General features: G+C 41.4%; 1 protein-coding gene and 1 long non-coding RNA gene across 6 annotated transcripts in view; one reads left to right on the plus strand and one right to left on the minus strand.

Moving 5' to 3' along the window:
• Positions 1-25,742, minus strand: part of LOC100702316 (histone deacetylase 4) — an 82,196-nt gene that overhangs the window by 19,281 nt on the left and 37,173 nt on the right. For all 5 annotated transcript variants that reach the window (XM_005463083.4, XM_005463081.4, XM_005463082.4 and 2 more), the window contains 8 exons: positions 20,849-20,999; positions 17,433-17,556; positions 14,821-14,939; positions 7,271-7,399; positions 7,067-7,176; positions 6,443-6,577; positions 6,105-6,297; positions 2,762-2,985 (listed from right to left, as the gene is read on the minus strand). In XM_005463083.4, the coding sequence (XP_005463140.1) occupies positions 2,762-2,985; positions 6,105-6,297; positions 6,443-6,577; positions 7,067-7,176; positions 7,271-7,399; positions 14,821-14,939; positions 17,433-17,556; positions 20,849-20,999 (1,185 nt within the window). The remainder of the gene's footprint in view (positions 1-2,761; positions 2,986-6,104; positions 6,298-6,442; positions 6,578-7,066; positions 7,177-7,270; positions 7,400-14,820; positions 14,940-17,432; positions 17,557-20,848; positions 21,000-25,742) is intronic.
• Positions 1-25,742, plus strand: part of LOC109196944 (uncharacterized) — a 29,902-nt gene that overhangs the window by 978 nt on the left and 3,182 nt on the right. Inside the window, exon 2 of the long non-coding RNA XR_003216295.1 lies at positions 71-283. This is a non-coding gene — a long non-coding RNA (uncharacterized LOC109196944). The remainder of the gene's footprint in view (positions 1-70; positions 284-25,742) is intronic.

Here is a 25,742-nt window from a genome sequence, read left to right on the forward strand (position 1 = left end):
CAGATTTTTTTTTTTTGTATTCCACTGCCTTTCCTGACATAACCCCAAAGGGATTTCTGTCTCCTCCCAGGATGAACTCGGAATCTTTCGCTGGTTAAACCACCAAATATGTAAACCAGCTACACTACGGCGCTCTGCACAACTCAAAAAGTGTGAAATTCAAGTTGAGAGGAACTTTGGATACAGTTGTAAGAAGTTGTACACCTATGCACTCCAGGGGAAGGCCTTGTTGGAATCTGCATGCTCACCCAAAAAAAGTACAAAGTGAAAAAGAACATCTAAGGTAAGATGAACTTTGAGACTATAGAATTGACTGTTTGTGCTGTTTCCAGCGTGGTGCTAGATTTTAATACTAAACCAGTGCAGTTCTTGAGTTTCAGCCAGCCTCTTTCCAGGGTGCTTAAGTGCACAGCGTGTGTGGGCATACCTGCTTTTGTTGCAGTGATGGACAAAACTGAATAGATCCGATTTTTGTTCCAGTTTCCTCCTGACTTGTTTCAGTTTTTTATGTATTCTCTTTACATTTTTTGTGCATTTTAAAGTGCAGTAACTGGACTGGTGTTAGCAGGATGGCTTTATGAACTTTAAGTGAATAATGACTTTTAGGTATATGGTTATACTTCAATATGTGGTGCTAAAAGAGAAGTTTGAATATCTTAAATGTGGTGTTTGTTGTACAGTACTGCCATGTGTTCATAACGGTTGCTTGAGAAAAAATATGAAGCGTCACCTAAAGTGCAAAAACAGGAACCACTGAGTGTAATTCTATTTAAAATAAGAGTGGATTACAGTTATATGAACACTTATAATGTCTGGGAGAGTTCCTTGATCAAACTGTATCACTCTGCCTTTTAGCTCACCCTCAGTTCATATATTTATTAATGCATCAGTAGTGTAGTTTAAGCCCTCATAAGCAACTTGTCTGATCTTTTTTTATTCTCTTTGTATGCTTTGAAAAAGTATCATTTAAATAAAGTGAATGACACATGCTAACATGCAACCTACACTCAAAAATAGTTATGGCTGAAATGCTGGCTTTAACTAATTTGATTACATGTCATTTTCCATGTAATTGTAATACATAAGTACAATGTAAAATGCTACATTTAATGAAATTCATTCAGCATTAGCGTTAGCCAAGAAGTTAGCTAATGCTATTAAAAGTTTTCACTAGCAAACCAACAAGAGTAACCTAAATTTGGCTAACAGGAAACCTAACTTGATCATATATTCATTCTATTGTATCAATTAATAAAGAAAACACCTGAAATGATAACCATTTCTGTGATTTAGCTTTTTTTTCTACTTCTGTTGCGTTTTATTCAAAATCCACTGTGTTTAGTGTCCTTTTGCAAAATTTTTCTGTTTGCTGATATTTTCTTAAGTTACAGTGTGTTTGACCTCTCACATCCACCGTACTACTGTGTGTTATTTTAAAAAATGTTGCGCCTAAAGCACGTAAGTAGATGTGGACAAATTTTAGAGGAACAGTGCAAAAGACGTGGTGACAGAACTCAAGGAAGGCAAAGACTAATCTGGATCATAGCCTTTCAAAAACAAAGCTATTTGCACATATTTTAAAAATGAGGTAGCAGTGATTTTTAGAGGTGCTGGTAGGCAGGTTTTGCTACATCAGGACAGAGCTGGGCCGGCTGTAAGCTGCTGAAATAAGCTACTGACTACAGCATTGCATTTACTGTACACGCATAACAGTAATCGACCTTTTCATCTAACTCTGGGACAAATATAAAAAACTGTTGCTGACCTATTCCTTTACATGTGTGGCAAGTCAGAGATCTCCTAGTATGAGAGTTTGAAACCAAAAGGACTCAAGTTTAGATCAACTTGTCAGATGTAAAAAAAGAGTAAATCTTATCAATATCTACATTCACAGTAGATATTTAAAAAAGGAACAAAACCAGCTCTTTTATCCCCCTCTTGTACTAATTTGACAGAATAACATGTTAAAATAGAGATTTTCTTTCTTTTTTTTTTGTCCTGGCAAAAACAAGCAAAGCCGTCCTTGGCGTGCCAGAGGCTGTTGAGAAAGGTGTTTGTGTAAAAATCTGCCACTTGAGCTCTCTGAAACATATGAAGGGAGTGAGATGGAGCAGAGCAGTGCGGGGGAGGTGGAGGAGGAGGAGGAGGAGAGGAAATCCCTTGTTTCATCCACCCACCTCTCCTCCAGCACGTACCCTGCTTGAATAGGTAAAGCGGCAGCTGCTCTCTTCCTCCCTGCCCATATAAGGCAGAGGCTTCCGGCGCGGTTGCCATGGCAGCGCATGGTTACCTCGCAGCCCGTGGCAACTGTCTCGGCCACAGTCGCAGAGATGTGGATGCAAGCATTCACGCACACATAGACACACACACACAGCTATACATGTTAACCCATACCTGCCTCCACCTACTCACAAACAAAAATACTACAGAGAGAGAAAGAAAGGGCAGAGGAAAGTCAACAACTTCACACACAGCCAAAGCTAACACATTATTGGCTGTGTTGCCCGGTGCTGCCTACGCAAACTACTACACTACAGCTCCAGAGCTGGCCCTCTGAGACTCATAGCCTCCATTAATTATCAGTTTATGTGAATGTGATATCAGATTTCTGGCCACTTGAATCACCTGCCTGAGACGACATGTTATAAAGCAACATGGATGCATGATTCAACAAAACGGCACCACATTGCATTCAAATGCGCACGGAGACAAGTCGACTTTAAAACAAATCACAAGTTCAATTAAAACCCAAATCGAATACCTTGTTTAGGTGGAGCTGCTGCTGCTGGAACTGCTGCTTGTGCTTCTCCAGGAACTGCTGGTGCTGTTGCTGGACCACCAGCTGCTGCAGTGCCAGGGCCTGCGCGTGAGCCTGAGCCGCAGTCCCCTGGGGCAGCGGGGCCGACTGGGTCCTCCCCAGGGGCCGGTGCTGCCGCTGCAGTTTGGTCATGGACGCTGCTGACGACATAGACAGGCCGCTTACACCTAAGACACAAACAAGGCAGACTTTACTACATAAGGCAGAGCAGATACCAAAGGATCATTTCAAAGTAGTCTTGCAAGGCGCTTGATTTCTCAATAACAGCAAAAGCATCGTTTCAGGCCAATACGAGCCCTGCGCTTGATGCATTATCTTACAACATCGCTTCAGTTTCGTGTAGCTGTTTAGGAAAACTGTGCTGAAGCAGTGTTTTGTCAATGACGTGTCTTAAAGTGGCTCTGAGCACCTGAGCGACTATTTAGACTAGGTGTCATAATGATTCATGGTTATGTGAGTGCGCAGTCTATTCTGGCGGTTAGCTCAGGGGAAATATGACAGTATTTCCAGAATGGTGACCCTGTTTTTCCAAATTAAAAATCAGAAGCAAGAATCAGAACAATCGAATTGCGAACAGGTTCACGTCTGAACGGAGGGGAGGGGAAGCAGGTAAAGTCCAGCTGGCTTCGATTACAGCTCACAGGAGTCTCGGTTAAGACTTCCCAGACCACAGACTGGAGCGAAAACACCTGAGGAAAATCCCGAACTCTTAGTATAAACTGCACTGATGAGAACGCTCATATTCAAGATAAATATATGATGTGTTCCTAATGTTGTCGTTGGACCTCGGATTAGTTAGCAGATGTATTTGTGAACCAAATAAAAACAACCATCTGTGCTGCAATACTGTGAATCTCCCATTGTAGTGACACGAGATAATCTCAGCAGCTCAGATCAGCTTGCGGAGTGTCGCAGCACTGAGAAAAAGTAAGAAAGCAGACCCTGCCGGAGCCTCAGAGGCACCACATCGCTGTGCTTTCAAACTGCTAACTTAAAGAGAAGGAGCTGGGGAGGAGCTGATATGAAACAGAAGAGTTAGTGTTAAGCTGTCATGGTTAAAAGTGCGTCTTTCTGATAAGTAGCTTGTTGCTGCACGTAAAGATTCACACTCTCCAGCTCTTGGCCTGTGCGTGGGCATTGATACGTCCTTGTCTGTACGTTTTTGGACAAGAATACACACATTCTGTACGTGCGTCTGTATCTGCGTCACTGCTCATTCACTGCTAATGCCCCACTGAAAATAGACGCAGTGTGGTAGTGAGTGAATGAGCCGATGAGAAAGGGCACACAATGGACCCATGTCATACTCAGACAGCATATGCTGACATATGAAAGGAGCTCATTAGGTCGAGCTAATGAATGGACGTCTGTCAGTGTGAGGGGGCACACAGTGATGATGGTTTTATTTTTCTGCACGTCCGTGCGTGTGTGTGTGTGTGTGTGTGTGTGTGTGTGTGTGTGTGTGTGTGAAACCAGATGGCTTCAGGAGCAAAACTGAATATTTTTACTTTTCATTTACGTTGCATTAGTTTCTTTTGTTGCTTTTTCTCATCTACTGCTGCTATTTATATAACACTTAATCAAGCTGAGACTGTAAAATGAAGCAGTAAGTATCGAAAACTGCAGTTCCTCTAATGGCCACTTGAGACTAACTCTAAAAGTGTTAACTCTAACTGTAAAAATTCCCCATTAACTGCACTATTAAAATGTCCAACTTTAGAGCAAAAATAACATCTTTACAGACATTGTGGATATCTACAGCCAATTTTATCATCTGTGACAACGACACAGGAGTTGAACTGTTATACAGCACTGTGGAAAAGTCTTCAGCTGTCCTTCATTTCTTTATATTTTGCTACGAAAATGGAAAATAGCTTAAGTGACTTATTGAAACATGCAAAAATAAATGGAAATACAGAAAAAAAAAGATGTAAAAACTGAGTTTGTACAATTTTAACAAACCTGAAAGTCAATATTTGGTATGGCCCAACTTTATTCTTCAACATAGCCTGGACTCTCTTAGGGAGCTTTTGGTAATTTCTTTAAGCAGTCTTCAGGGATAGTTCTCCAGGCTTCATGAAGGACATTCAAAGCTCTTCTTCGGATTAGGCTGCCTTTTGTTCTCTGTCAGGACGATTCCACACTGTTTCAATAATGTCGGGGTCCGGGCTCTGAGGGATCCATCAATTTTTCCAAGATCTCCAACATCACTGGCTGTAATGCAGCTCTAAACCATGACAGAGCCGCCACCGTGTTTTACAGATGCCTGTACATTCACTGCTGTAGCGCTCTCCTTACCTCTACCACACATACTGACAATGTTTCCCTTACGTAAGAATAGCTCTTTGACATCCATCCTTTCATTTAGATGACCTCTGTCCAATTTCCTCATATTTTTTATGACCCACTGCACAACATGCTAAGACACACCAAGTTTTCAGCTAATGTCTCTTTGGGAATTAACTTGTTGGTGCAAAAAACAAACAAACTATTTTATATCTTTAGCTAATCATGCTGCTACTTGTCCCCTAAAGATATAATTAAAAATTTGCTCTTTGCTAACTTGTCTGTGTAGACACATGCTTGAATGTTTCATGGTTCAGTGTTAAATAACTTAACAATCAAAGAAAAAACATTCCTCTGAAAACAGCAAGGCACAAGGACTCCATCACTAATGAATCAAAGAGCAACGCAAAATTACATGGCTGATTGTGCGACTGTCAAAGAAATCTGGGCCTTTTTCAGTGGCATGTTTATTTACACATTATCGCTCATTAGCAGGTATCTGCGTCTATTGATGCTCCTTGGTAGCATCAGTAAATACCAACACCCTCTTGTCTATCCCCCAAAACCAAGATGGTGATTGGCACAGGGCTGAGTTTGAGCCTTCAAAACATGAGCTCACAGTTTAAACCTCGGTGATAACTACACGAAGCGTACTTAAGGTTTACAAACCCATTGCTAAGGATCTAGCCACTTAGTGCTCTTTTATCTTGTTCAATATTCAGTTTTATTTAAAAGACACTCCAGAGAAGCAGCTGTCTGTTTTCTCCTCTAAGTATATATACATTTTTAAGCCTGTTTATCTAACGGAGGCAGCTTGCTGTCCCCAGGGTTCGGGTAACACCCAAGGTCTACCCTCTCATCCAGATGTGGTCATGTCGGCATTCATCGCTATAGTGGTTGCAAAAATAGCAAATTTGGAAACCAGTGGCTATCGCCATCTTTCATGTATATATAGTCTATGCTTTAAGGTATTTAATAAAAGCTGAATTGTTTCCTCTACCTGTCACCAGGGGGCTCTGCGCTGGACTCTGCTCCATGAGCACCATGTGTTGGAGCAGGGGACTGTGTGCACCATGCCCGCCTGTTCCTGCTCCAGCCTCGGCCAAGTAGGGGGTCAAGTGGCCACCGGAGAGGAATGGAGGGCTGAGGGAGAGGGCCGGCTGCAGGCCTCCATCCTGCTGGGCTGAGGTCACCTGGACAAGAGGAAGAGAAAAGAGCGTGCGGGCATATTTGAATAAATAGTTTGAGACAGTGCACTCTAAACAAAACAAATTCACAGTTAGATAGATGCACAGTCTGCAAGCTATTCAGTCAAGTTGGCAGCAGTTTCCTCCTTACATTAGAAGCAGCAGTGGCCGTGGCAGTGGCTGGCAGCCCCAGGGTGATGTTGGGTAAAGATGGAGAAGTGTAGAGGGACAGCTGGCTAACGGAGCCACGCTCAGCACCGCTGCACAGCCTCTGGGCCAAAGATGCCTGGAAAACACATTTAAATGATTTATCTTTGTTTGCATCATGGAAAAAAACCTCCTGCACACAGATAACAAAAACAAAACAGCACACAGAAGAAGAAGTCCACATACGGGGAAAGATCTACATTTGCACCCTCACTGCTGATGTAAAATTGTCATGGACAGAAGCCTCCTCCACACTGCCTGAGTGCCCCTAATGGCTGCCACAAATAGCATCTTGCCAGCTCCTCAGCCTGCCTCCTTGTCCACAGAACAATAATCCGAAGATCCCTCAATCACAGCCTTCGTACATACTCCAGGCTGCAATGTTTTAAAGCTAATAAGAGAACCCGCAGCACAACGCTAGCACAAAGGAGCCAGGCTACAATTTCAGAGATCAGGCTTAATAAGTTTTATGCTAAAATAACTAGAACAACAACAAAAAAACTCTTCCGGAAGACAAATGGCATCTATAACAGCTCGAGATATAAGCAAATTTATGCGCGTGTGTTACCTCCGTGTTGTTGGAGACTGACACAGTGATGCCGTTCTCATTAGGGATGTTGTTGGAGCTGTTATTTGGAGAGCTTGGGCCCGAGCCGGGTGCACTGCTACATGCCGAGTCTGAAACGCGCGCAGACACACAAATCAAACACACAAGAAACCAGCAGCAGTGTGGAATAAAACTCTCCGAGCGTGCCGTTTGCTTGCCTCTTACCTGCCATGTCGAGCGAGCGTTTCTTGGCGGTGGTGATGGGACTGTCTCGGCGACGCAGCAGCGGACTGCTCCTACGCTCGCTTACCTTCTGCTTCAGCCGGGAGCGCAGCTTCAGGTTTGGCTCAGACGCTGAAAAAGATAGAAAAGAGACCCAATTCTTTTTTTGAAATCCAATTTGAACACTGTTATAGTAAGTGCATAAATACGTTAATGAAGAAAGCTTTGTTAAGCTACTGAAATGAGAAAAAAAACTTAAAATATAGTTTCTACATGTCAGTAATCCATTTCAAGATAACATTTTCAAGAGGTTTTTGATTAATGCATTCGTGTTTTTAACCTGTATGTACTTGTACTGAAGTGTTTAACTGCTTCTTGTTGAATTCTCAGAAAGGTCATGCAAATTTAAAGCTACTTAGCTTAATCTTTAGCACTGTCAATCTACGTCTCCACCTTCTCCTATGGTGACGAGTTCTATGGTCACCTAAATAATGAGATTCTGGATACAAGTGACAGAAATAAGGTTTCTCTGAAAGGTGGCTGGCTACTCCCTTAGAGACAGGGTGAAGATTCGGTCATTTGACTTACGCTGGGCAAACACTGTGCGATTTTTTCAGTCGCTTTATTCAGCTCCTGCTCAAACTGTACGATTGAATCGCAGGGGTTAGAAGTTTGTAGGTCACGATGCAGGGTCTCAAACTATACAGCCCGATGCTCTGATGCAACCTGAGTGCTCACACTGTGCGTCCATAACATGAAGCTTATAACACAAACTCTGTCTCTCACTCTCCCTCTCTGTCTTTCACTCGCACAGACAGACACCACCAACATCAACTTTGCTAAATTGCTAATGAAAAACATTGACCAGGCAGCTGCAATTGAGCAGCAATGTCCATCCAACTCTTGTTAATCGCTTCTCGTTACCCCATGTATACTACACGATGCACGACACACGATTAAGGCGAAACTCAGGCCGATCCCCAAAACGGTCGCACGACTGAAAAATCATCTCAAAATGGGCCAAAAATCGCACAGTATATGCCCGGCTTTAGTCAGCGTAGAGCCACTACTCCACATCGAAAGAAGGCAGATGAGATGAGATGGTTTAGGCATTGTTTTTAATGATTTCTCTATATTTTATTGTCTGGAAACCAATGGACCAAATATTTAAAAAACACCATGGCTGCTGTTTTGCACTTCCTGTCCAATAAGTGTCAACTTTTCTGCTCAAATTTCTTTGGGTTCGCTCAATTCTTTAGCTAACCACGATAATTAAACTAATCTTTCCACGTTCCCCCTGTGAAGTAACCCTTGACGTTCTCATAGCCCTGGTTGGAAATCACTGAACCGCAGCACTACCCTCCAGTTCTGTTACCTCTGGTAAATGGGATATTTTGGTTTCTTGCCAACACCAGCTGAGGAGCCAGCACCCCTGTCAAACCTCCTTGATGTTAAACAGATAACTGGCAGCAGTGCAGCTTTGGAAGAATCAATCGGCAGGAAGAGAGAGTTACCTGAGCTACAGTCACGCAGACTTTCAGCTTAAACTGGGAGCTCTACACACTGATCAGCACGGGGAGCACCTTCTACAGAGAGGCTCTGTTACGAAACCTGTTTGGTAGACATACTGTTACATGCTGCTATTCATTTAGTGTACAATTCCCCCCACCTACTGAGATGGTTTCGAACAAGCCAAATTCTGATTTTCCCAAAGACATTGTGGCTAAAAAGCAATTAGCTCCAATTTGGGAGCCGTGTCTGACTGGCTAAAGGTCTTTTGGTCTTTTGTGTACACTGTCACGGACTTGTGAATGGATACTGACAGAAGGGAACGGCATGTCACCTTGGCTCAGGCCATGAAGGCTAATGCTCTGTTTATTTTACCCTGCCAATCAGCAGCCTTAGATAATTTTCAATTTATTATCCAATTTTTAGTCATCAGAGGATAGATAAAATTAGAAACAGGGCACTTCTAACCTTTATTATGACATAACCAGATTAATCATCTACTATATCTCTTTTAAGACTGACAGGATAGGTACAAGCACCCAGAAGCTACCATCACCGGAGCAACTGTTCCTTTTGGGAAACGATCAAAGATTAACTTGTTCCCGTTTGCAGTGTCAAGTAAAAATAAATGTGTGGAGAAGACACAAGTGTGAAATATGAGGCGTGAAGGTACAGTAACACAAAGTGGGAAGGAGAGCTCAGTCCAGATGGAGTCAAACCAATTAACGTTGAGGGGAGGTGGTTTTCAAAGCCAATTTACTACAAATCCAATAAAAATCTGTGAGACCCCGTGACTCTGCTTTAGATTTTTAGATCTAAATCAAGCAATTGCAAACCAAAAACAAAAGGGTCTTTGTCATAACAAACACAATATTTGGTCAAAATGAAGGCTGTTGATTAAGGCTTTTGACTTTTTGAATGCTGCTTTCAAATGTTCAAATGTATTTGATCACTTTTCACCAAGCACAACAAGAGATTCTGAAATGTTCTGTTCTAATATTTGTTCTAGTAGTAAAACTACTGTATCTACAGTACTGTACAAAAGTCTTGATCTACTCGCCTTTGGTCACATGTGTGGAAAAACTGTATATAAGGTTAAAAACATGATTTACACAATTCTGATGAGTTTGAAAGTTAATATTTCATATGATAACCTTTAATGTTCAACAGCCTGAACTCTTTATGCAAGGTTGCCTTGGTTGTCTTCAAGGACATTCAAAACTTTCTGTTAAGTTTCAGTAATGCTGAGGTTCTGGCTTTGAGGAGGCCAAACCATGACTAGTAGTGCACCACTGTGTACTTCTCTGTCCAGGTACGCTTTAATCGTATTGGCAGTGTGTTTAGGAGCATGTCATGGTGAAAACTGAAGCCAGTGTCAATCGGATACGCCAGATTGTTTTGCATAGAGGATGAAAATCTGATTATACTTTTCTGTATTCGTAATTTCATCAATTTTGACAAGATCTCCAACATCATTGACTAATGCAGTCACAAACCATACAGAGGCTCCACCGTGTTGTACACATGGCTGAAAACACTCAAGAAAAACTCTGAAAGACCTTTAGGATGCCCGGAGACCTACTGGCTATAACCACTTAAAAAAAACTTCAGACAAAGTCTATCTTCTTGAAAGCAAAGTATAAAGAAACATGTCTTCTGTCATGATCAATACTGAATGAGCACGACCTTTCGAGGAGAAAGAGTTTTGAATAAATGCATCCATCAAATCAGAAATGACACCTTTCTGAGTCGTCCTTTCATTTACATCTTTGAAGATTTATGACAGATCTTGTTTTTCTTAGAATTTGAAAATACACAAAAGAAAATGCCTATTAGTTAGGAAAACAAAGCAACGGGACGACAGAAGAAGGAAGGATAACAAGTGGCCCTTTGAGTAATTACTTTTCTGGTTTCGTTATTAGCAGAGGAAAGAGGAAAGACACATTTTTAAAAGTCAAAGCCGAGGGGAATTGACGAAAATGTCAATAACTGTGAAAATAGGCTTTCTCTGCTCTTTGAGAGGCCTAAAGAGAAAACAAGACCAAATGTGGTGCTCATAAAAACACACGTGGTGTTAAGGGAAGAAAATTAGGCATCAGTTATATCTAAGGCTGCATTATCATGGTTCTTGGACCCATCTTCATCCTCTAATTTTGGCAAACATTCCGCAGAACAGGCTAATTAATTTTATATTAATTTATTATTTTTAAGTTTGCAGTTCAAAATTGCAAACTCAGACTAGTGATAGTCTGAAAGTTGTATTATAAGCCTGTGAAAAGCATGAGCACATGCAATCAGAGCGATATCGCTCCATAAATGGTGTATTGTGGCCCTGTTAAAACGGGGCCTCAACCAGGGCGCCCGGCTAGCATTCAGTGAGTGACGCTCCGACAATCAGGCAGCCGCATGTTGCTTTGTATATACGGGAGATTTATACGGTCCAGTTATCAAGCAGCAGCATGTACTATATGCGTTATTGTACTCCACACGGACATGCTGCCCAGTGAGGCCACAAAACATCCTCACTCATCAGTGAAAAGACAAGAAGGCTTCGCTTTGTTTTTCCCCTCTCATATCTTTATTGGTGTGTGAGAACATGTTCCAGACAGGGACATTGTTCATGTCATGCTCTTTCACCCCTAAATGCATACAGCAATGGTGTCAAAGACTCAAATCCCCTATTAGCTGGCTTTGCAAACGCCTCTGTAGTTTGCAACAGGAAGCAGCGGTTCTGAACCACGGTTGGTTTTGCAGCCTTTTTAACTGACAAAGACGTCACCTGCCCATACCACACTGTAGTGGGATGGTTAGGCCAAGAAGCGGTGCCAGCGTGTTTCTTTGGTGTTTGACACCAGCTTTTCTTTGTAACGACAGCAGAGCGAATGTGGAAGAAAGTGCACGTATTTTCTGAAGACAGCATGAGATGTACATGTTCATCGTCTCCTCTGTAGACAAAAGGTCCTCAGGAAACACCTTGTGTCACTTGACTCTTCTACCTTTTACACCTTTAGCTTGTTTAGAACTTAAACCATGTGTTTAATTACAATTTTGCACCTTTCCCACAGCTTGGCCTTTAATAAGTTGAAATGTCTTCTGGTTTAGACTTCCTGTTGTGTTGTTAGACAAGTTTAAGAAGAAAAAATCATCACCTGATGACATTTGGGTGGTTTTGAGATACAATTTCCAGCAAATATGGTTGCTGATTTGTTCTCCACACACCGAGTTTATAATGGAGCTTGGAGAACAAGTCCACCAAAAACTAAAGCTAAAACATTTCTGGGACTTGTTCCATGCTGTAACATTCTGCATAGTCTTATATGCAGATTAGAAGTAGTCAAAGTGAACTGATGAACGAAGAATTACAGGTGAAAGGCTGCTCACTGCCATAAGGAAAGCATAAAAAAAAAATGAGTCTGTTTTACTGCTTAGAGATTTGCTTGCATTAAATCTTAAATCTCACGCTGTTCAAAAAGTAAGCACAGTTGTCACCAAATCAGCCGGGACTCAAAAAAGAAAGCTAACTTTTTCAGTTGTTGCACTGTAAAATGGTAAAAAGGACGACAGGGAGATGCACAAAAGAGCGTTGTTGCTTCCTTCGGCCGTTGCTGGGAGTTCTGGGTTCCAGTCCTCTATTTTATGGCCTGGCGGTGATATAAAAGAGCCTCTAAACTCTCCCAAGCTGCCATTACCATAAGTAAACCCCGCAAAGCACGTCAGCGCTGTGGGCAAATATCAGGGTGGCACAGGTTCCCCTCTCTCTCAGCAGCAGAGCACAATCCTCAGCCTTATAGAAATCCAGGGACGGGCTGACACTCCAGGGACGATCTTTTCACTCTCTGCCATCTTCCAGTTTTTTTCTTTCTTTTTTTTACCATTCTGCGCATAAAGCAGATTTTGCTAAGTGTGTAATCATCATGCCACTTGCTGGATTTAGTTTAAATCCCGCATGCCAGCTCTCATTTTCTATGCTCTAATCATCTTTCTCAAGGAAATGATCAGCGAAGCTAGCAAGCACCTTCTTCATTCTCCTTTTTCTGTTTTCATTCATTTCCACTCATTATCTCCTTTTCTTTCTCCATTTTACTCGCCTCGTTCTCCCTCACTTTCCTCTTCTTCTGCTGCTCTCCCAGGGTGGAATGCAGCTGTGTGGGCCAGTGTCAACTGTGGTCTATCTGTTGTCGTAGCCAGCAGCCTGAAGGCTCAGAGTCAACAGGGCTGGAGCGGCCTGCCACTGGGCTAAGTGAATAATTGCACTGTAAGATGACCGCTGCTTCACGGCTACACCACCGCACACACCACTCGCACTTCGCACACCCACACAGAGTTACACACATACACACACACCTGACAAAAGCACGCTGAACACAGCTGGTTTTACTCGCTAAAGCTTTAAAGACATCTGATGTTTGAGCAGCAGACCCAAAGAATGACAGATTGTACACCACATGTAAACTTTTATCTATTTCTGTGGTGTGTTCAGCAGTTTTAGCTGCTTAAATTATTTTGACATGATGGGTACCGAATGTGAAACAGAACTTTCAGCTCTGTGAATCTGTTTTAGTTTCTTGCCAATAAGAAGTGCATGCTGTGCTTGTTTGTACATATCTTACATACACTATGTGAAAAAGGTATTTGGCCACCTACACATTAAATTTACTAAAGCTTTTATGATATCCTAGGCATCAGTGTTGGTGCCACTCCTCTGGGAAGGCTTTCTGCAAGAGTTTGGAATAAATCTGTGGAAAATTTTGCCCATTCATCCAGAAGAGCATTTATGAGGTCAGACACTGATACTGGACTCACAATTTCTGATCCAGTTGATCCCAAAGGGGTTCAGTGGGGTTAAACTCACCAAAATGCATCCAACCATGCCTTTTTTGGACTTTATGTACTGGATCACAGTCATGCGGGAACAGAATAAGGGCCCTCCCCAAACTGTTCTCAAAGCTTGTACTCACCTGGTGTATTGTTTTGTATGTGTATGTGCTGTTAATTTATGCAACTTACAATAGTACTGCTGTCCTTCTTGGCCAGGATACACTTGTAAAAGAGATTAAATCTCAAGAGTTTATTTTCTCCTGGTTAAATAAAAGTTTATTTTTTCAAAAACTGCTCCAGAGTTTACTGGTAGTGTGCTTTATGCAACTCAGTTCGATGCTTGGCACTGTACTTGATGTAAGGCTTGCAGGCTGCTGATGCAGGCTGCATGGAAACCCATGCCACGAAGCACCCAGAGCGATGGCTCACTCACTGTGAGCCACAGCACTTGGTGACCCTGTTTTGTATACTGTAAGTGGTCTACCACTTTGTGGTTCAGTTGCTGTGGTTCCTAGACACTTCCACTTTGCAGTTATACCGATCACAGTTGATTGTGAAGGAAAGAAATTTCACCTACTGACTTGCTGCTATGATGGCATATTATAGTAGTACCACACCCAAATTCACCGAGCTATTTTTTTTTATGTAAAGGGAGATTGGCTTTATAAACATTCAAGAAAAGACACCTGCAAAAGCCCCTGTGGAAATGGGACTGAAAGAAACAATTCAAAGTTTAAGAGGACCAAGAACAGAGCCCTGGGGAACTCCAAAGGTAATTGGAGTTCTTCACTACTAACATAGCCCCCAAGCCAGTTAGACTTAATATTCAAATATCCAATACATTAAAGGAAATAAAAGTAAATATAGCTGTCATATTTACAGTAACAGTAACTTTTTACTATTCAGTGTCAAGCTGAAGTTTCTTAGCGCTCACTGTACTGAACTACTGAATCACCTACACTTGCACTCTCTCTACTGCTCTCATGTAGGGAATGCTGGGGGACCCTGACAACCTAATCTGGATGTGATTAATGGAGCAGTGCTCAGTGCCATCTAAATAATGCTAGATGTGAGTCTACATGGCAGCTACTGGACATTAAACTTTCAATGTGTGTGTGTGTGTTTGTGTGTGTGTAATTCTCGTGTGTGCATGCAGCAAATAGATGAGTCTGCACTGCCAAAACAAAGTGTATTCACATGCGTATGTGTGTGTGTGGGGACCGTACCAGTCTTTCGCAGTGGGAAGTCATCCCGGGGGTTGTAGACGCCCAGCACAGGGTGGTTGTAGGTGGACACGCCAGTCTGTGGAGGCGAGCTCTGGTCCAAAGAGCTGTGCTGGGTTTTGCTGCAAAACAAACACACACACACACATATACAGTATTAAAGAGGGCCACCAAGATCACAAAACATGTGCAACAAGGCAAAACACCGATAACTCACTGTACACGTGACTCAATGAGTAATCCAGACAAAGTAACTAACTTCATGGCTGTCATAGATCTTTATGATTAAAGCATCATGCAAATCCCTTGGCAAGAACACAGAAATGTGCTGCCATCTGTTCACTGCCTGCAAAATAAGGTGGTGTTTGCAGGCAAAGTTAAGCCGAGTTGGCTTTGACCCAAATGCATGTTCCTGACAAGCGGATGCATACGCTTGTCTCTTCCAAACTGAGTCCAATGAGTGGAGAAATTTAGATTACAGAGAGAGGCGTAGAAAAGGAGAGAAGCAGGCAGATATAGAAAGATACACTTTGTGTTACTTTGAGCTGTTGAAAGTCAACACTTGTGGGTGTTTCACTGGGTCACACATCAAGATTATGTAACGTTATTTATTTGGTTTTGTGTTTGCAATTTGTGGTTTCAGTCCTTTTTTGTTGTAGCACAAAGACACATGTAATCATAGGGAATAATATTCGGATGTGCTACATCCAGGGCTGAACTTCAAAGCTAAATATATGTCAGGTCTGTGTCAGCAGTAGTGAACACTAATATTAATTTAAGGGCTGTACTTCTACTGTACAGTTCTGAGTTATTTACACAGAGAAAAAATGTCAACTGTATATAGATTTTCATACAAAATATACAATTAGCTGATGGCACGTTACACTGGTTGAACTAAAGTCTCTCGCCTGAGTTGCAAAGTTCTAAGACTTTTTGAGAATTAATATTACTGGAAATTCAATTCAAAACTGGAAAGTATACTTTCTCCAAGTAAACTAATTAATGACAGTAAAGTATAAATGAATACATGTGAATTTTAATTGTGTTCCCAAAGTCCCAGAGGATTGTCTTTAGTCACCGCGAGAAGTCTATGTCCATTTTACCATTATTCAACTATTTGTCGTTACACTCACATCTTCCCTTTTCCTTACGTTTCATTCACACAGAGTAAAAACAGGACTGCAAACTCCTTGCTAGTAGGAAAAGTTGGCGTCCAGTATTGGACAGAGTCTTTTTGCATTTGCCAATTGATTGCAAGCAGCTTTCTCTTCACCGCAACGCACCAGCATAGAGTCTACAGATGCTGCACCAATTTGTCTGTCAATCTCCTACTGCTCTCTGAAGTCGCTCATGAACAAGCCGGATTGCTCACGAGAACAAACCATTTAAAGACAAAAAATGTAAACTCATCATCACTAATAATGGCAGACTAAATTAAATTACAGCTAGATTTTGATAGGCCTAAATTAAGTTAACTCTGATTTGGTGTTTAAGGAGACTCCTGAGATGGAGTATTGGATGCTTGTTCCATCCTGTGGGGTGATGAAAATCTGCATTAGACTGTGAGTGCTTCCATTGTGTGCTGGAAATGCTTGCAGTAATGTGACTAAAAATATTTAGAACCCCAAGCTGAACTTAAATGAAAAAGCTGAAAATAGTTTCTACACTCAACAAAACCCAAAACAACTTCTCTCAAGAAATAAAGAAACAGTTGAAATATATCACACTAAAGGTATATATAATATTTAAAGAATTAATCATTACGGAAAATGCGCATGTGATGTAAATTTCATTCGACCACATTTCATTAAATGTAACTTTTTACTTTACTTTACTGTACTTTTGCAACAAAATTATCAGGAAAATTTGGATGTAATTGAATTAGTTAAAGTCAGCGTTTTGGGCAGATTGTACACATATTCATCTCTAGACTGAGTCCCCAAATCTATTGGTTTTTAAACTCTTTCATTGTTCATTCAAACCCAGCAAAAGTATGACTTTTCTAAATACAACTGATGTGTGTTTGTATATTAAATTCTTTAGCTTGCATTGAGCACGCCGTCTACACTGTCACTGACGGGCAATGAAAAACATGTGACAGCAGGAGACCACCAAATCTAGAAAGAGGAAACGGCAAGTGTGCACACCTGCAAAGAGCTCCCGAGATGCTACAATAACCATCCAAGGCCAGGTCTTCAATGCGAGGGTCCCTATCATCAGCTTCCAATATGCAGCTCTATCATGTGTACATGTGTGAGCATGTGTGAGCATATGTGTGTGTGTGTGCTGCCATCTTTGTTTCATAACCCTGCTCGATCCATCTTTCAGTCGGGCTCACACAGTGTGGCAGGTGTGGAGGAGAGGAAGCTCGCTGACAGATTAAGATATAATCCAGTACATTATTCAGCCGCTGTCAGAGACAGAATTATCATCCTAAACTTAGAAAGATCTGCAGATGCGTTCAGGAGTCTTCTGCTGCTTACAGTCATCACAAAGAATCAGTGGCAGCTCGCACATTGACAGGAAGGGTACTGATGTTATGTCAAACAAGGTTTTTGGTTGAGTGTATCATGCGCATTACTAGCTGAGCTAACACCGCAAAAGATGCTCCTCACCGGTACCAGTAGGGAGCGTCGTTGGGTAGGCCTCCTTGGTTGATGCTACGCTGGGCCAGTGCCTTCTTCTTATTCAGGACGAACTCCTGGAGACGCATCTTCACCTCGGTGCTGGCCACCGCGCCTGAAAGAGAAAGCCATGGATAAAGTCATTACAGCTGAATGTATGCTACATCACGAGCAATTACCATAACAAGTTAGCCACAGTAACTGAACTTGTAGGGCAGTTGACACGATAGTTGGATGTCTCATCACAGTTATCATAATCAGTTTGATCTTTTCACTTCAGGGGCCCTTAAGTGTGAAAGAAACCCTATTACACTCTTCCACTGTAACACATAATGTATATAGTCAGTATCTGCTTTGTTTCAAGTCTTTTGCTGATCTTTCTTTATTAGGTTTTTAATACTGTGGCTGGTAGAGTGCTGCCTCACAGCAAGTAAGTCCTGGGTTAGAATCCAAGACTTGTGTGGATTCTCTGTGAGTACTCTGGTTTTTTCATGGGTTTACGTTAACTGGTGATTCTACATGTGAATGTGGGCGTGAATGCTGGCCTCTTGTCCAGGGAGTAGCCTGCTTCTCGCTTTATGACAGCTGAGATAGGCTCCAGACCCCCCCCCCGCGACCCTAAATTGGATAAGTGGAAGGAAATAGATGGATGGATTCCAGTTTTAAATGGCTAATCTCTGTAATCACATATCTGCATGTGCATATGTAACATCTATAGGCATGAGATGAGACTTCTGGTATTCCAGTGTAACTAGATTATCCCAACTAAGACTTCCAATAGGAGAGATCTTGTTCGTAGCCCTCAGATCAGGTAATTTCGGATAACTGATTACTACATGCAGGTTAAAAGTTTAGAGTTTGTTTGCCGGTGATTTAGCTTTTATCTTAAACCAAAACTTGCACACATATATCAACTGACTACGGATTCCAGAGTCCGGACTCCTGAGATATAGGACACTGCCCCCAGAAGCTAAGGGGGGAATCAAACATTGCCACAGCTTTGTACCATTTAACACCACTTAGGCCACAAGTACCTGCTCTAGTATTCTCCTGAAAGCTGTTGCCACTTAGACAAAACATCCACATCACTGCCAGCATATAAGGACAAGAAGTCAAAATCAGGACGAAAGATTTATTTATTTTTTTCCAGAAAGTCTCATCTTTATCTTCAACGTGTCCCTCTGAGCTGTTATCATTAAAATGGTGTTTAAAAAAAAATGAAATGACAACTCAGTTGCGGCAGCAGCGACACAAACGCAGCAGGTTACAAAAATTGAGAGTTGCACGCCCAACTCAAACAACACCAAGGCGGCGGTTCGTGCCACAACTGAGCCTTGCAGATGAGATCACTTTAGTCGTACAGCACTGTTCACCAGGGGGGAGAACAGCGAGCATAATGCCCCCATTAGTCAGCGCCCAAGCGAATGAGTTCCCACACTGACAAATGGGCGTCTTCTAAAGGACTTGAGCACAGTGATTTTTTAAAGACTTGAGACATTTGTATAATTTATTCTTTTTGGTTTGGCAATTCTGTCTTTAGTTGTCTAGTGGACAGCAGAGAGCTTAAAGGACATAACAGAAGAAAGGGTGCTGAGCAGCAAAGTTCCTTGTCTAGACATTTATGAATACACGACTTCACAACTGATCCAAAGTTCTCTAAAGTCGACAAAAAATTGCTTGAAAATGAGAGATACTGACCATTTCAATTTCAATGTATTTATATAGCACCAAATCACAACCACAGTCGCCTGCCTTATTTTGTAAGGTAAAGACCCAAAACAATGCAGAGAAAACCCAACAATCAGATGACTCCCTATTAGCAAGGACTGGCAACAGTGGGAAGTAAAATCTTCCTTTTAACAGGAAGAGGGCTAATTTGTTAAGATGTCTTGTATTTTCTAAACTTATTATGCATAAATCCCACCTGGAAGTTAAAATCAACTTGTCAACTGGAAGTCATTGAACAGTAAAATAAACTAAAATGTCTGAGCTTCCCCAGATGTTTGGGGAGAAATTAGTGTTTGTCTCAGTTTTCTGTGTAATCTGGGGTACTGAATAGAAAGACACGAAAGTGGGCTTTAAGTAACTGTGACTATCTCCCGATTTTTTAAAATTAAAAGAATCAGTTGAGAAAATAATCAGCAGATTAATTACCAAAATAACCAATCAATCAAAAAGCCATGCTCTCGTCTCACAGTCAATCAGCAGCCTTCTAAAAAACCAAATTTCTCGGATATCGCAAAAAATCTGTGGTGTGGGAAAAGAAAGAAAAACACTAAAAACTAAGAAATTTACAGACCACAAACTGCACCCTTGCAGATACACGTGAGAGCAAACACTGCAGTCCTCTCTCTTGCTCTTTTGGGCACACACACACATGCATGCATATACACACACTATTCACACAAATGCAGCCTCGATCTGTAACCATTTTCCATATAGTGTGTAAACGGCTCTCAAGGACTCCTGTCCACTTGCTTTCAATGAACTGTTGAGAGACATCCAGCAGGCAGCGGCAACAACTCAGCCAAGCTCCAGCCAAGGCCACCGGGCTAATACAGCTCGTTTACCACAGTAAATACACAGGTTCTCCAAGTAAAATGGAAATACGCAGACATGCAAACACACACGCACAGAAGCGCACAAACACAACGGTCCCTTTGAACAGAGAGTTCTCGATAACTCTGGCAGATGCTACCAAGCTTCCTGACTGTATAGACAGGAAACAATAGTTCACAGTCGTGGTGGTGGGTGGGGGGTACCCTATACACGACATTATATGCTGTGACTGTAACACTGAACGGAGTGTGAAATCAAATGCTGTTCATAACATAAGCTACTAATATGGGGACGACAACCTCTAATTATTGTTTTCAGTGTTATCCTGTTGATGTATCCCAGTAGGTTAAGTTCTGTATGTATTTATGGAAAACATAAATGCACGCAAGTCTCTTGCTTTGGGGACACTCATATGGATCCTATAAACCTGAAGGTATTTATTAAAGTCAGAGGAAAGACTCCCACAAACAGTGGTTAGCAACAAGCACAACTTGGCTCCTGTTATGTTTTAGCTAAACCCAGATTAAATTCATTACTGGGTACGACCCACAGAGATTCACAGCAGATTTTGTTGTGAGTATAAATGTGGTAGAGAATTCTTTATGACAATTGCAGGTTTGTAGGAGCTTTGATCGTGCTCCTGGGCCCTCTGCTTAGATAGTGACATACTGAGGCACCAGTGGTGACAAAGTGTGAACTGAAGATGAGAGAAAATAAATAAATAAGTTACATTTGCTGTTATACTGGACCAATATATGATTTCATATGATTTTGCACTGTTCAAACTTGGCTTCAGATTCAGTTTGACTGCTGGTGCTCTCAGTATCACTTATCTTGCTTCAACTTACTTTCTTGGCCCCTCTCCTTGTTCTTCAGCAGCTGTAGCTTCTGTTCTCTCTGCTGCTTCTCTAGCTCCTGCTCCCGACGGTGGTTCTCCATCTTCCTCTGATGTTCCAGCAGCTCCTGCTGGTGCTTCAAAGCCAGGAGCTCCTGTTGCTGCTGCACGAAGAAAGACCACAATCACATTAGCAAATATTCACCAAACGGGCGACTGATTGCAGATAATTCCAAGTATCCTGCATGGAAGTTTGGAACTGTTCCTTATTAGCCCTCACATCTACCTATCTACATATCATAAGATGAGATAAGATAGCCTTTATTAGTCACAGAGTTGGGAAATTCATATTGTTAGAGCAGCAGAGTGAACACAGTAGGAATAAATAGGTTAACAACAATAATAGCATGCAAAAACATAGAAAAATATAAGGTTATATACAATTTTTACCATATTCACAAGTGCTTTATGTTTCCTTCTCCGTAATCACAGCATATGTCCAAACAATAGTCAAACTCATCCCATACTTTTGTGAGCATGTCTCAAGTCACTACAGTCACTGCTGTTGCTATGCTACCTACCAGTAACCACGTGAAACTCACAAATACGCTTTTTCTAATAGTTCAATTCAGTTTTATTTATATAGCACCAAATCACAATGACAGTTACCTCAAGGCGCTTAATATTGTGTAAGGTAAAGACTTTACAATAATGCAGAGAAAATTCCAACAATCAGATGACCGCCTATAAGCAAGCATTTTGGTGACAGTGGGAAGGAAAAACTCCCTTTTAACAGGGAGAAACTTCCAGCAGATCCAGGTGGCCAGCTGCTGCAACTGGCTGGGGTTGGTAGTATACAGTAGGCATATACAAAGCCTACTGTATATGAAGAACTATTAACACTTGGGTCATTCCACATAAATCAACCATTTTTTTAAAAGGTTCCCACGTGACCCCCTCAGAATCACATCATTTATTTTTTATGTATGATAAAATTAGTGCATTTAATGAAGAAATGCAAAGGTTTTACACTATGAGGTGGGTCAAAACTTTTTCTTTTTCAGCATTTTTGAGCCCTCACATGTCTGTAAGAGCAAGAGACAGAAATATTACATTTTCAGGCCTAGAACTCAGCTCCAGATGTCACAACCTGAAGCCAAAATCAATTTTTGTTGCATCAACTTGACAGGATGTATCACATTTTCAGTAGCAAAGCTGCACCAATTTAATGTCTATGATGTAGAGTAGCAGAAACAAGCATTATTGCGTTAGAAGTTTCATTTGTGGCTTTAACCTCAAGAAGGGAATTTTTGGGGGTTCATTTTTAAAGGTCATATCAACACGAAGGATTGGTTGGCTGATCAAAACAGGTCACAGCATATGAAAGGTCTCATTTTTTACCTACATTTTGATACTAGGCTCACCTTCAATCCATGATTACGTTCTTATATAGTCATATTTTCACCTTGTGGCTGTGAAATGGTGACAATATTGGTGTTAACTTTTTGCACCGATCCAACAACTTTAAGTCCCGAAGACGTTTTATTTTTTTCCAAATCCCCACAATCTGAGTGCACATAAGGGCCTGAAACACAGTGGGTCTTCCAAATCAGTGGATGATCTGAGTATTAAACACAAGTGTCACAGCAAATGGATGGTCCATATGACATGTGACATCATCATCATATGGCAAAAGAATCTGAACAGGAAACAAAGTAATCAGCGTCTGTGATCCCGGACATTCCGGATGCTCAAATTCGAACGATTTTTAAGAACGTCAGGAAATTAAAGGAAAAAAAAAATCATAGCATGATGGTAAAATTTTACATGCCTAAATTAAATATACTAAATCTATTGTACCAAAGAAATCAGCTGATGCTGCAGGGTCACTTGTGAAGCCTTTTTCACGGACTAAACCCACTCGCCTTATCAGATACCATCACCTCACAAAGATCTTTAAAATGCAATCATTTCATTATTTGGTCGTCTTTAAAAGTGGAGGAGTCCTATTTCTGCTTTCCTTGAGTTGCCATCTGAAGTAAATACATCTGACAGCTGTTTAAAGAAAAAAAAAAAGAAAGGGGAAAGAAATAAAACCTTTGCAATTCTATAAAAAAAATCCCCCAAAACCTCAGGCCAGAAGCTTAAGCCTTTAAATAAATATAAACAATTTAACAGGGGGATGAGGAGGCTTTAGTAAAAAAAAAACAAAAAAAAACAAACACATAATCCAATCTGCTTACTTCCTCAGAAAAAAGACAGAAGAGCATCTGTTAAATGCTCTAAAATCTGCCTTCCCTGTGCCTTTGTACCGCAGAAACAAACCCACCTGTGCCCTGACAGCTTGTCCTGAAACCAAAAAGGTCAAAAATAAAATCACAGTAAAAGCCAAACTGTGCTTGGAGACACCTCTTCATCCCACTCGAGTGTCCTTGAATAAGACCCAGACCCTGACTGTGGATAAAAGCATCAATTAAATTAAACGCAAGCCGAAGCTCACTTTCACCCTTTTCGCAGCCCTAATTTCAACAAAATAAAGTACCGAATCAAGCCTCCGAATCACTCCGTAATATGGAATAAATAGGCAAGCTGTCTGTGCCCGCACTCCGCCAGCAACATAATGACCTCTCGCTGATGTGCCAAGGAATCAACACCCTGGGCTCGTTTCTCCCTTATCATTGCGAAACCAGTGGCAATATTTGATTAGTTTACTGTAACGGCATGTAATCAAGTCGTGATGGCGTCTTTTTTTTTTTTTAAGAAGTGTATATAAACGCTCAGTAGCTGGGACATGCGCCCGTGTTTACCGCCAGGGTAAATCAAATGCTTGAGACCGGTCTGTGAATAAATTAGCGGCTGAAGGTGAGAGGAAGGTGAGGTGGGGCCCGTGAGAAAAGCTCATCGGCTGTCTGGCTGGCTTCCAGCCCGACGCCTGGATCCTTTTTTTTTTTTTTTTGGTCTTTCAATCAAGGTTGGGGGATAAGGGATTGAGTGGGTGGGAAGGCTCAAAGTAACCTCGCCACCCACATTCACACACCCAAAATCCCTGTGGCTCACTAGGCCAGAGATGTACACAGAAAATGTTGCCACTTTTTGACTAAATACTCAGAAGAGCTTACGACTGTCTCAATTTCTGAGAGTTCCCTGTTGTTAGCATGTGAATCAGCGTATGCAAGTGTACGCCTGCTGCTATGGGTACTTGAGTATGTGCTACTGTGGGCATATGTTTGAGTGTTTGCTGACATTTAAGAGGATGTTTAAGTTTTAATGGCTGCAGATTTCTGTGTGTGTGTGTATACAGGAGCTGTGAATGAGGCTGATTGAGGACGGGCCTCACTGCTCAGTCTGTGCGTCGCTCTCCTCCATCTGCGGGCCCGCCACAACTCAAACGAACCTTCAGATAGCCTCGCTCATCCCTCGACATCACAAAAATGACGAAACAGGATGGAAAAACGTGATCGATAGTAGATTTATAAACACTACTGACCCACAGGGGAATCTAAATACGCACAGTAAACCTTTGGAAACCACCAGTATAACGGCCCAATATCGGTATTGGCCGATGTTAGCCACTGATATCAGCGATACTGACATATTTGCTGACATCAGTGACCGATATTTAGCTGTTTTTTTACATCAATTTTTACTCGTCTCTTGTGTGATTTAGAGTGCAAGAACTTTAAAACATGTATCTTTGAAATTTGGGTACAACTAACAAAAAAAGACTAAAGAAAATTATCAGTATCGGAATCAGCCAGATTGATATCAGCACTGGTAACATTTGTATGGAATTTACAATAAATGCATCATAATTCCCTATAGTCTGAAGGTTTTACATATCAGAACATAGTAAAAATGTAATCTGGTCCTTAGCAGCTCTTAACATGAGGTAAATACAACCTACAACAGATATCGCACCGTGCAATTATTTAACAAAATGCAGAGGTTCACCCTTCCAGCTTCCTTAGTAATTAGTAGCTAAGTCCTGCTAATCATATGCACTTGATTAGCTGATCATCAGTAATTCTGAGCACCTCTGTAAAAGCAGAAGTTTTGTAAGGTTGCTGGTCTGGAGCATTCAGTTGTGTGTTAACACAATGCCAAGGAGGAAAAAACAAAGGCAACTCGTGCTGCCCATCAGTCTGGGAAGCATTGTAAGGTCATTTCCAAACAATCTGAAGTCCATTATTCTGCACTGGGAAAGATTATTCTCAAGTACAAAACATTCAAGACAGTTGCCAGTCTTCCCAGGAGTGGACACTTCACCCCAGATTCACCTCAAGGTCAGTGCGTGCAATGCTCTGAGAAGCTGCAAAAACCCAAGAGCTACATCTCAGACTCTGTAGGCTTCAGTTAAAATGGTAAATGTTAAAGTTCATGACAGTGCAGCTGGAAAAAGACTGAACAGGTATGGCTTGTTGGAGGGTAACAAGGGCAAATCTCTTTTCTTTAAAATAACAGGACTACACAATTTCTGTTTGCAAAGCAACATGTGATGCATCTGAACTAAACACAAGACTTCGGAAACAATGTCCTTTGGACAGATGAGACCAAAGTTTGACCGTGACGCACAACAACCAAATACATCATACCAGCTGTCAAGCATGGTGGCGGAGGGCCACGATTTGGCCTCGGAACATCATTGATACAATGATGAAATCCTCTCTATACCACAGTATACTAGAGTCAAAGTGAGGTCATCTGATCAATAGATAAAGTTGGACCCAAACCGGGTCGTGCAACAGGACCGTGATCCCACTTTCTCACAGGACTGAATGGATCATTTTAACAGTCTTGAAAGGAAAAAGATGCAATAAATGAGAGGAAAATTAGAGGGAAGAGAAAACAAAAAGTCAAATACAAAAACAAAAGAAAAAAAAATTAAAAGAAAAATGTACACCAAAAGT

The sequence above is a fragment of the Oreochromis niloticus genome, linkage group LG23 (assembly GCF_001858045.2).
Source record: "Oreochromis niloticus isolate F11D_XX linkage group LG23, O_niloticus_UMD_NMBU, whole genome shotgun sequence".
NCBI lineage: Eukaryota > Metazoa > Chordata > Actinopteri > Cichliformes > Cichlidae > Oreochromis > Oreochromis niloticus.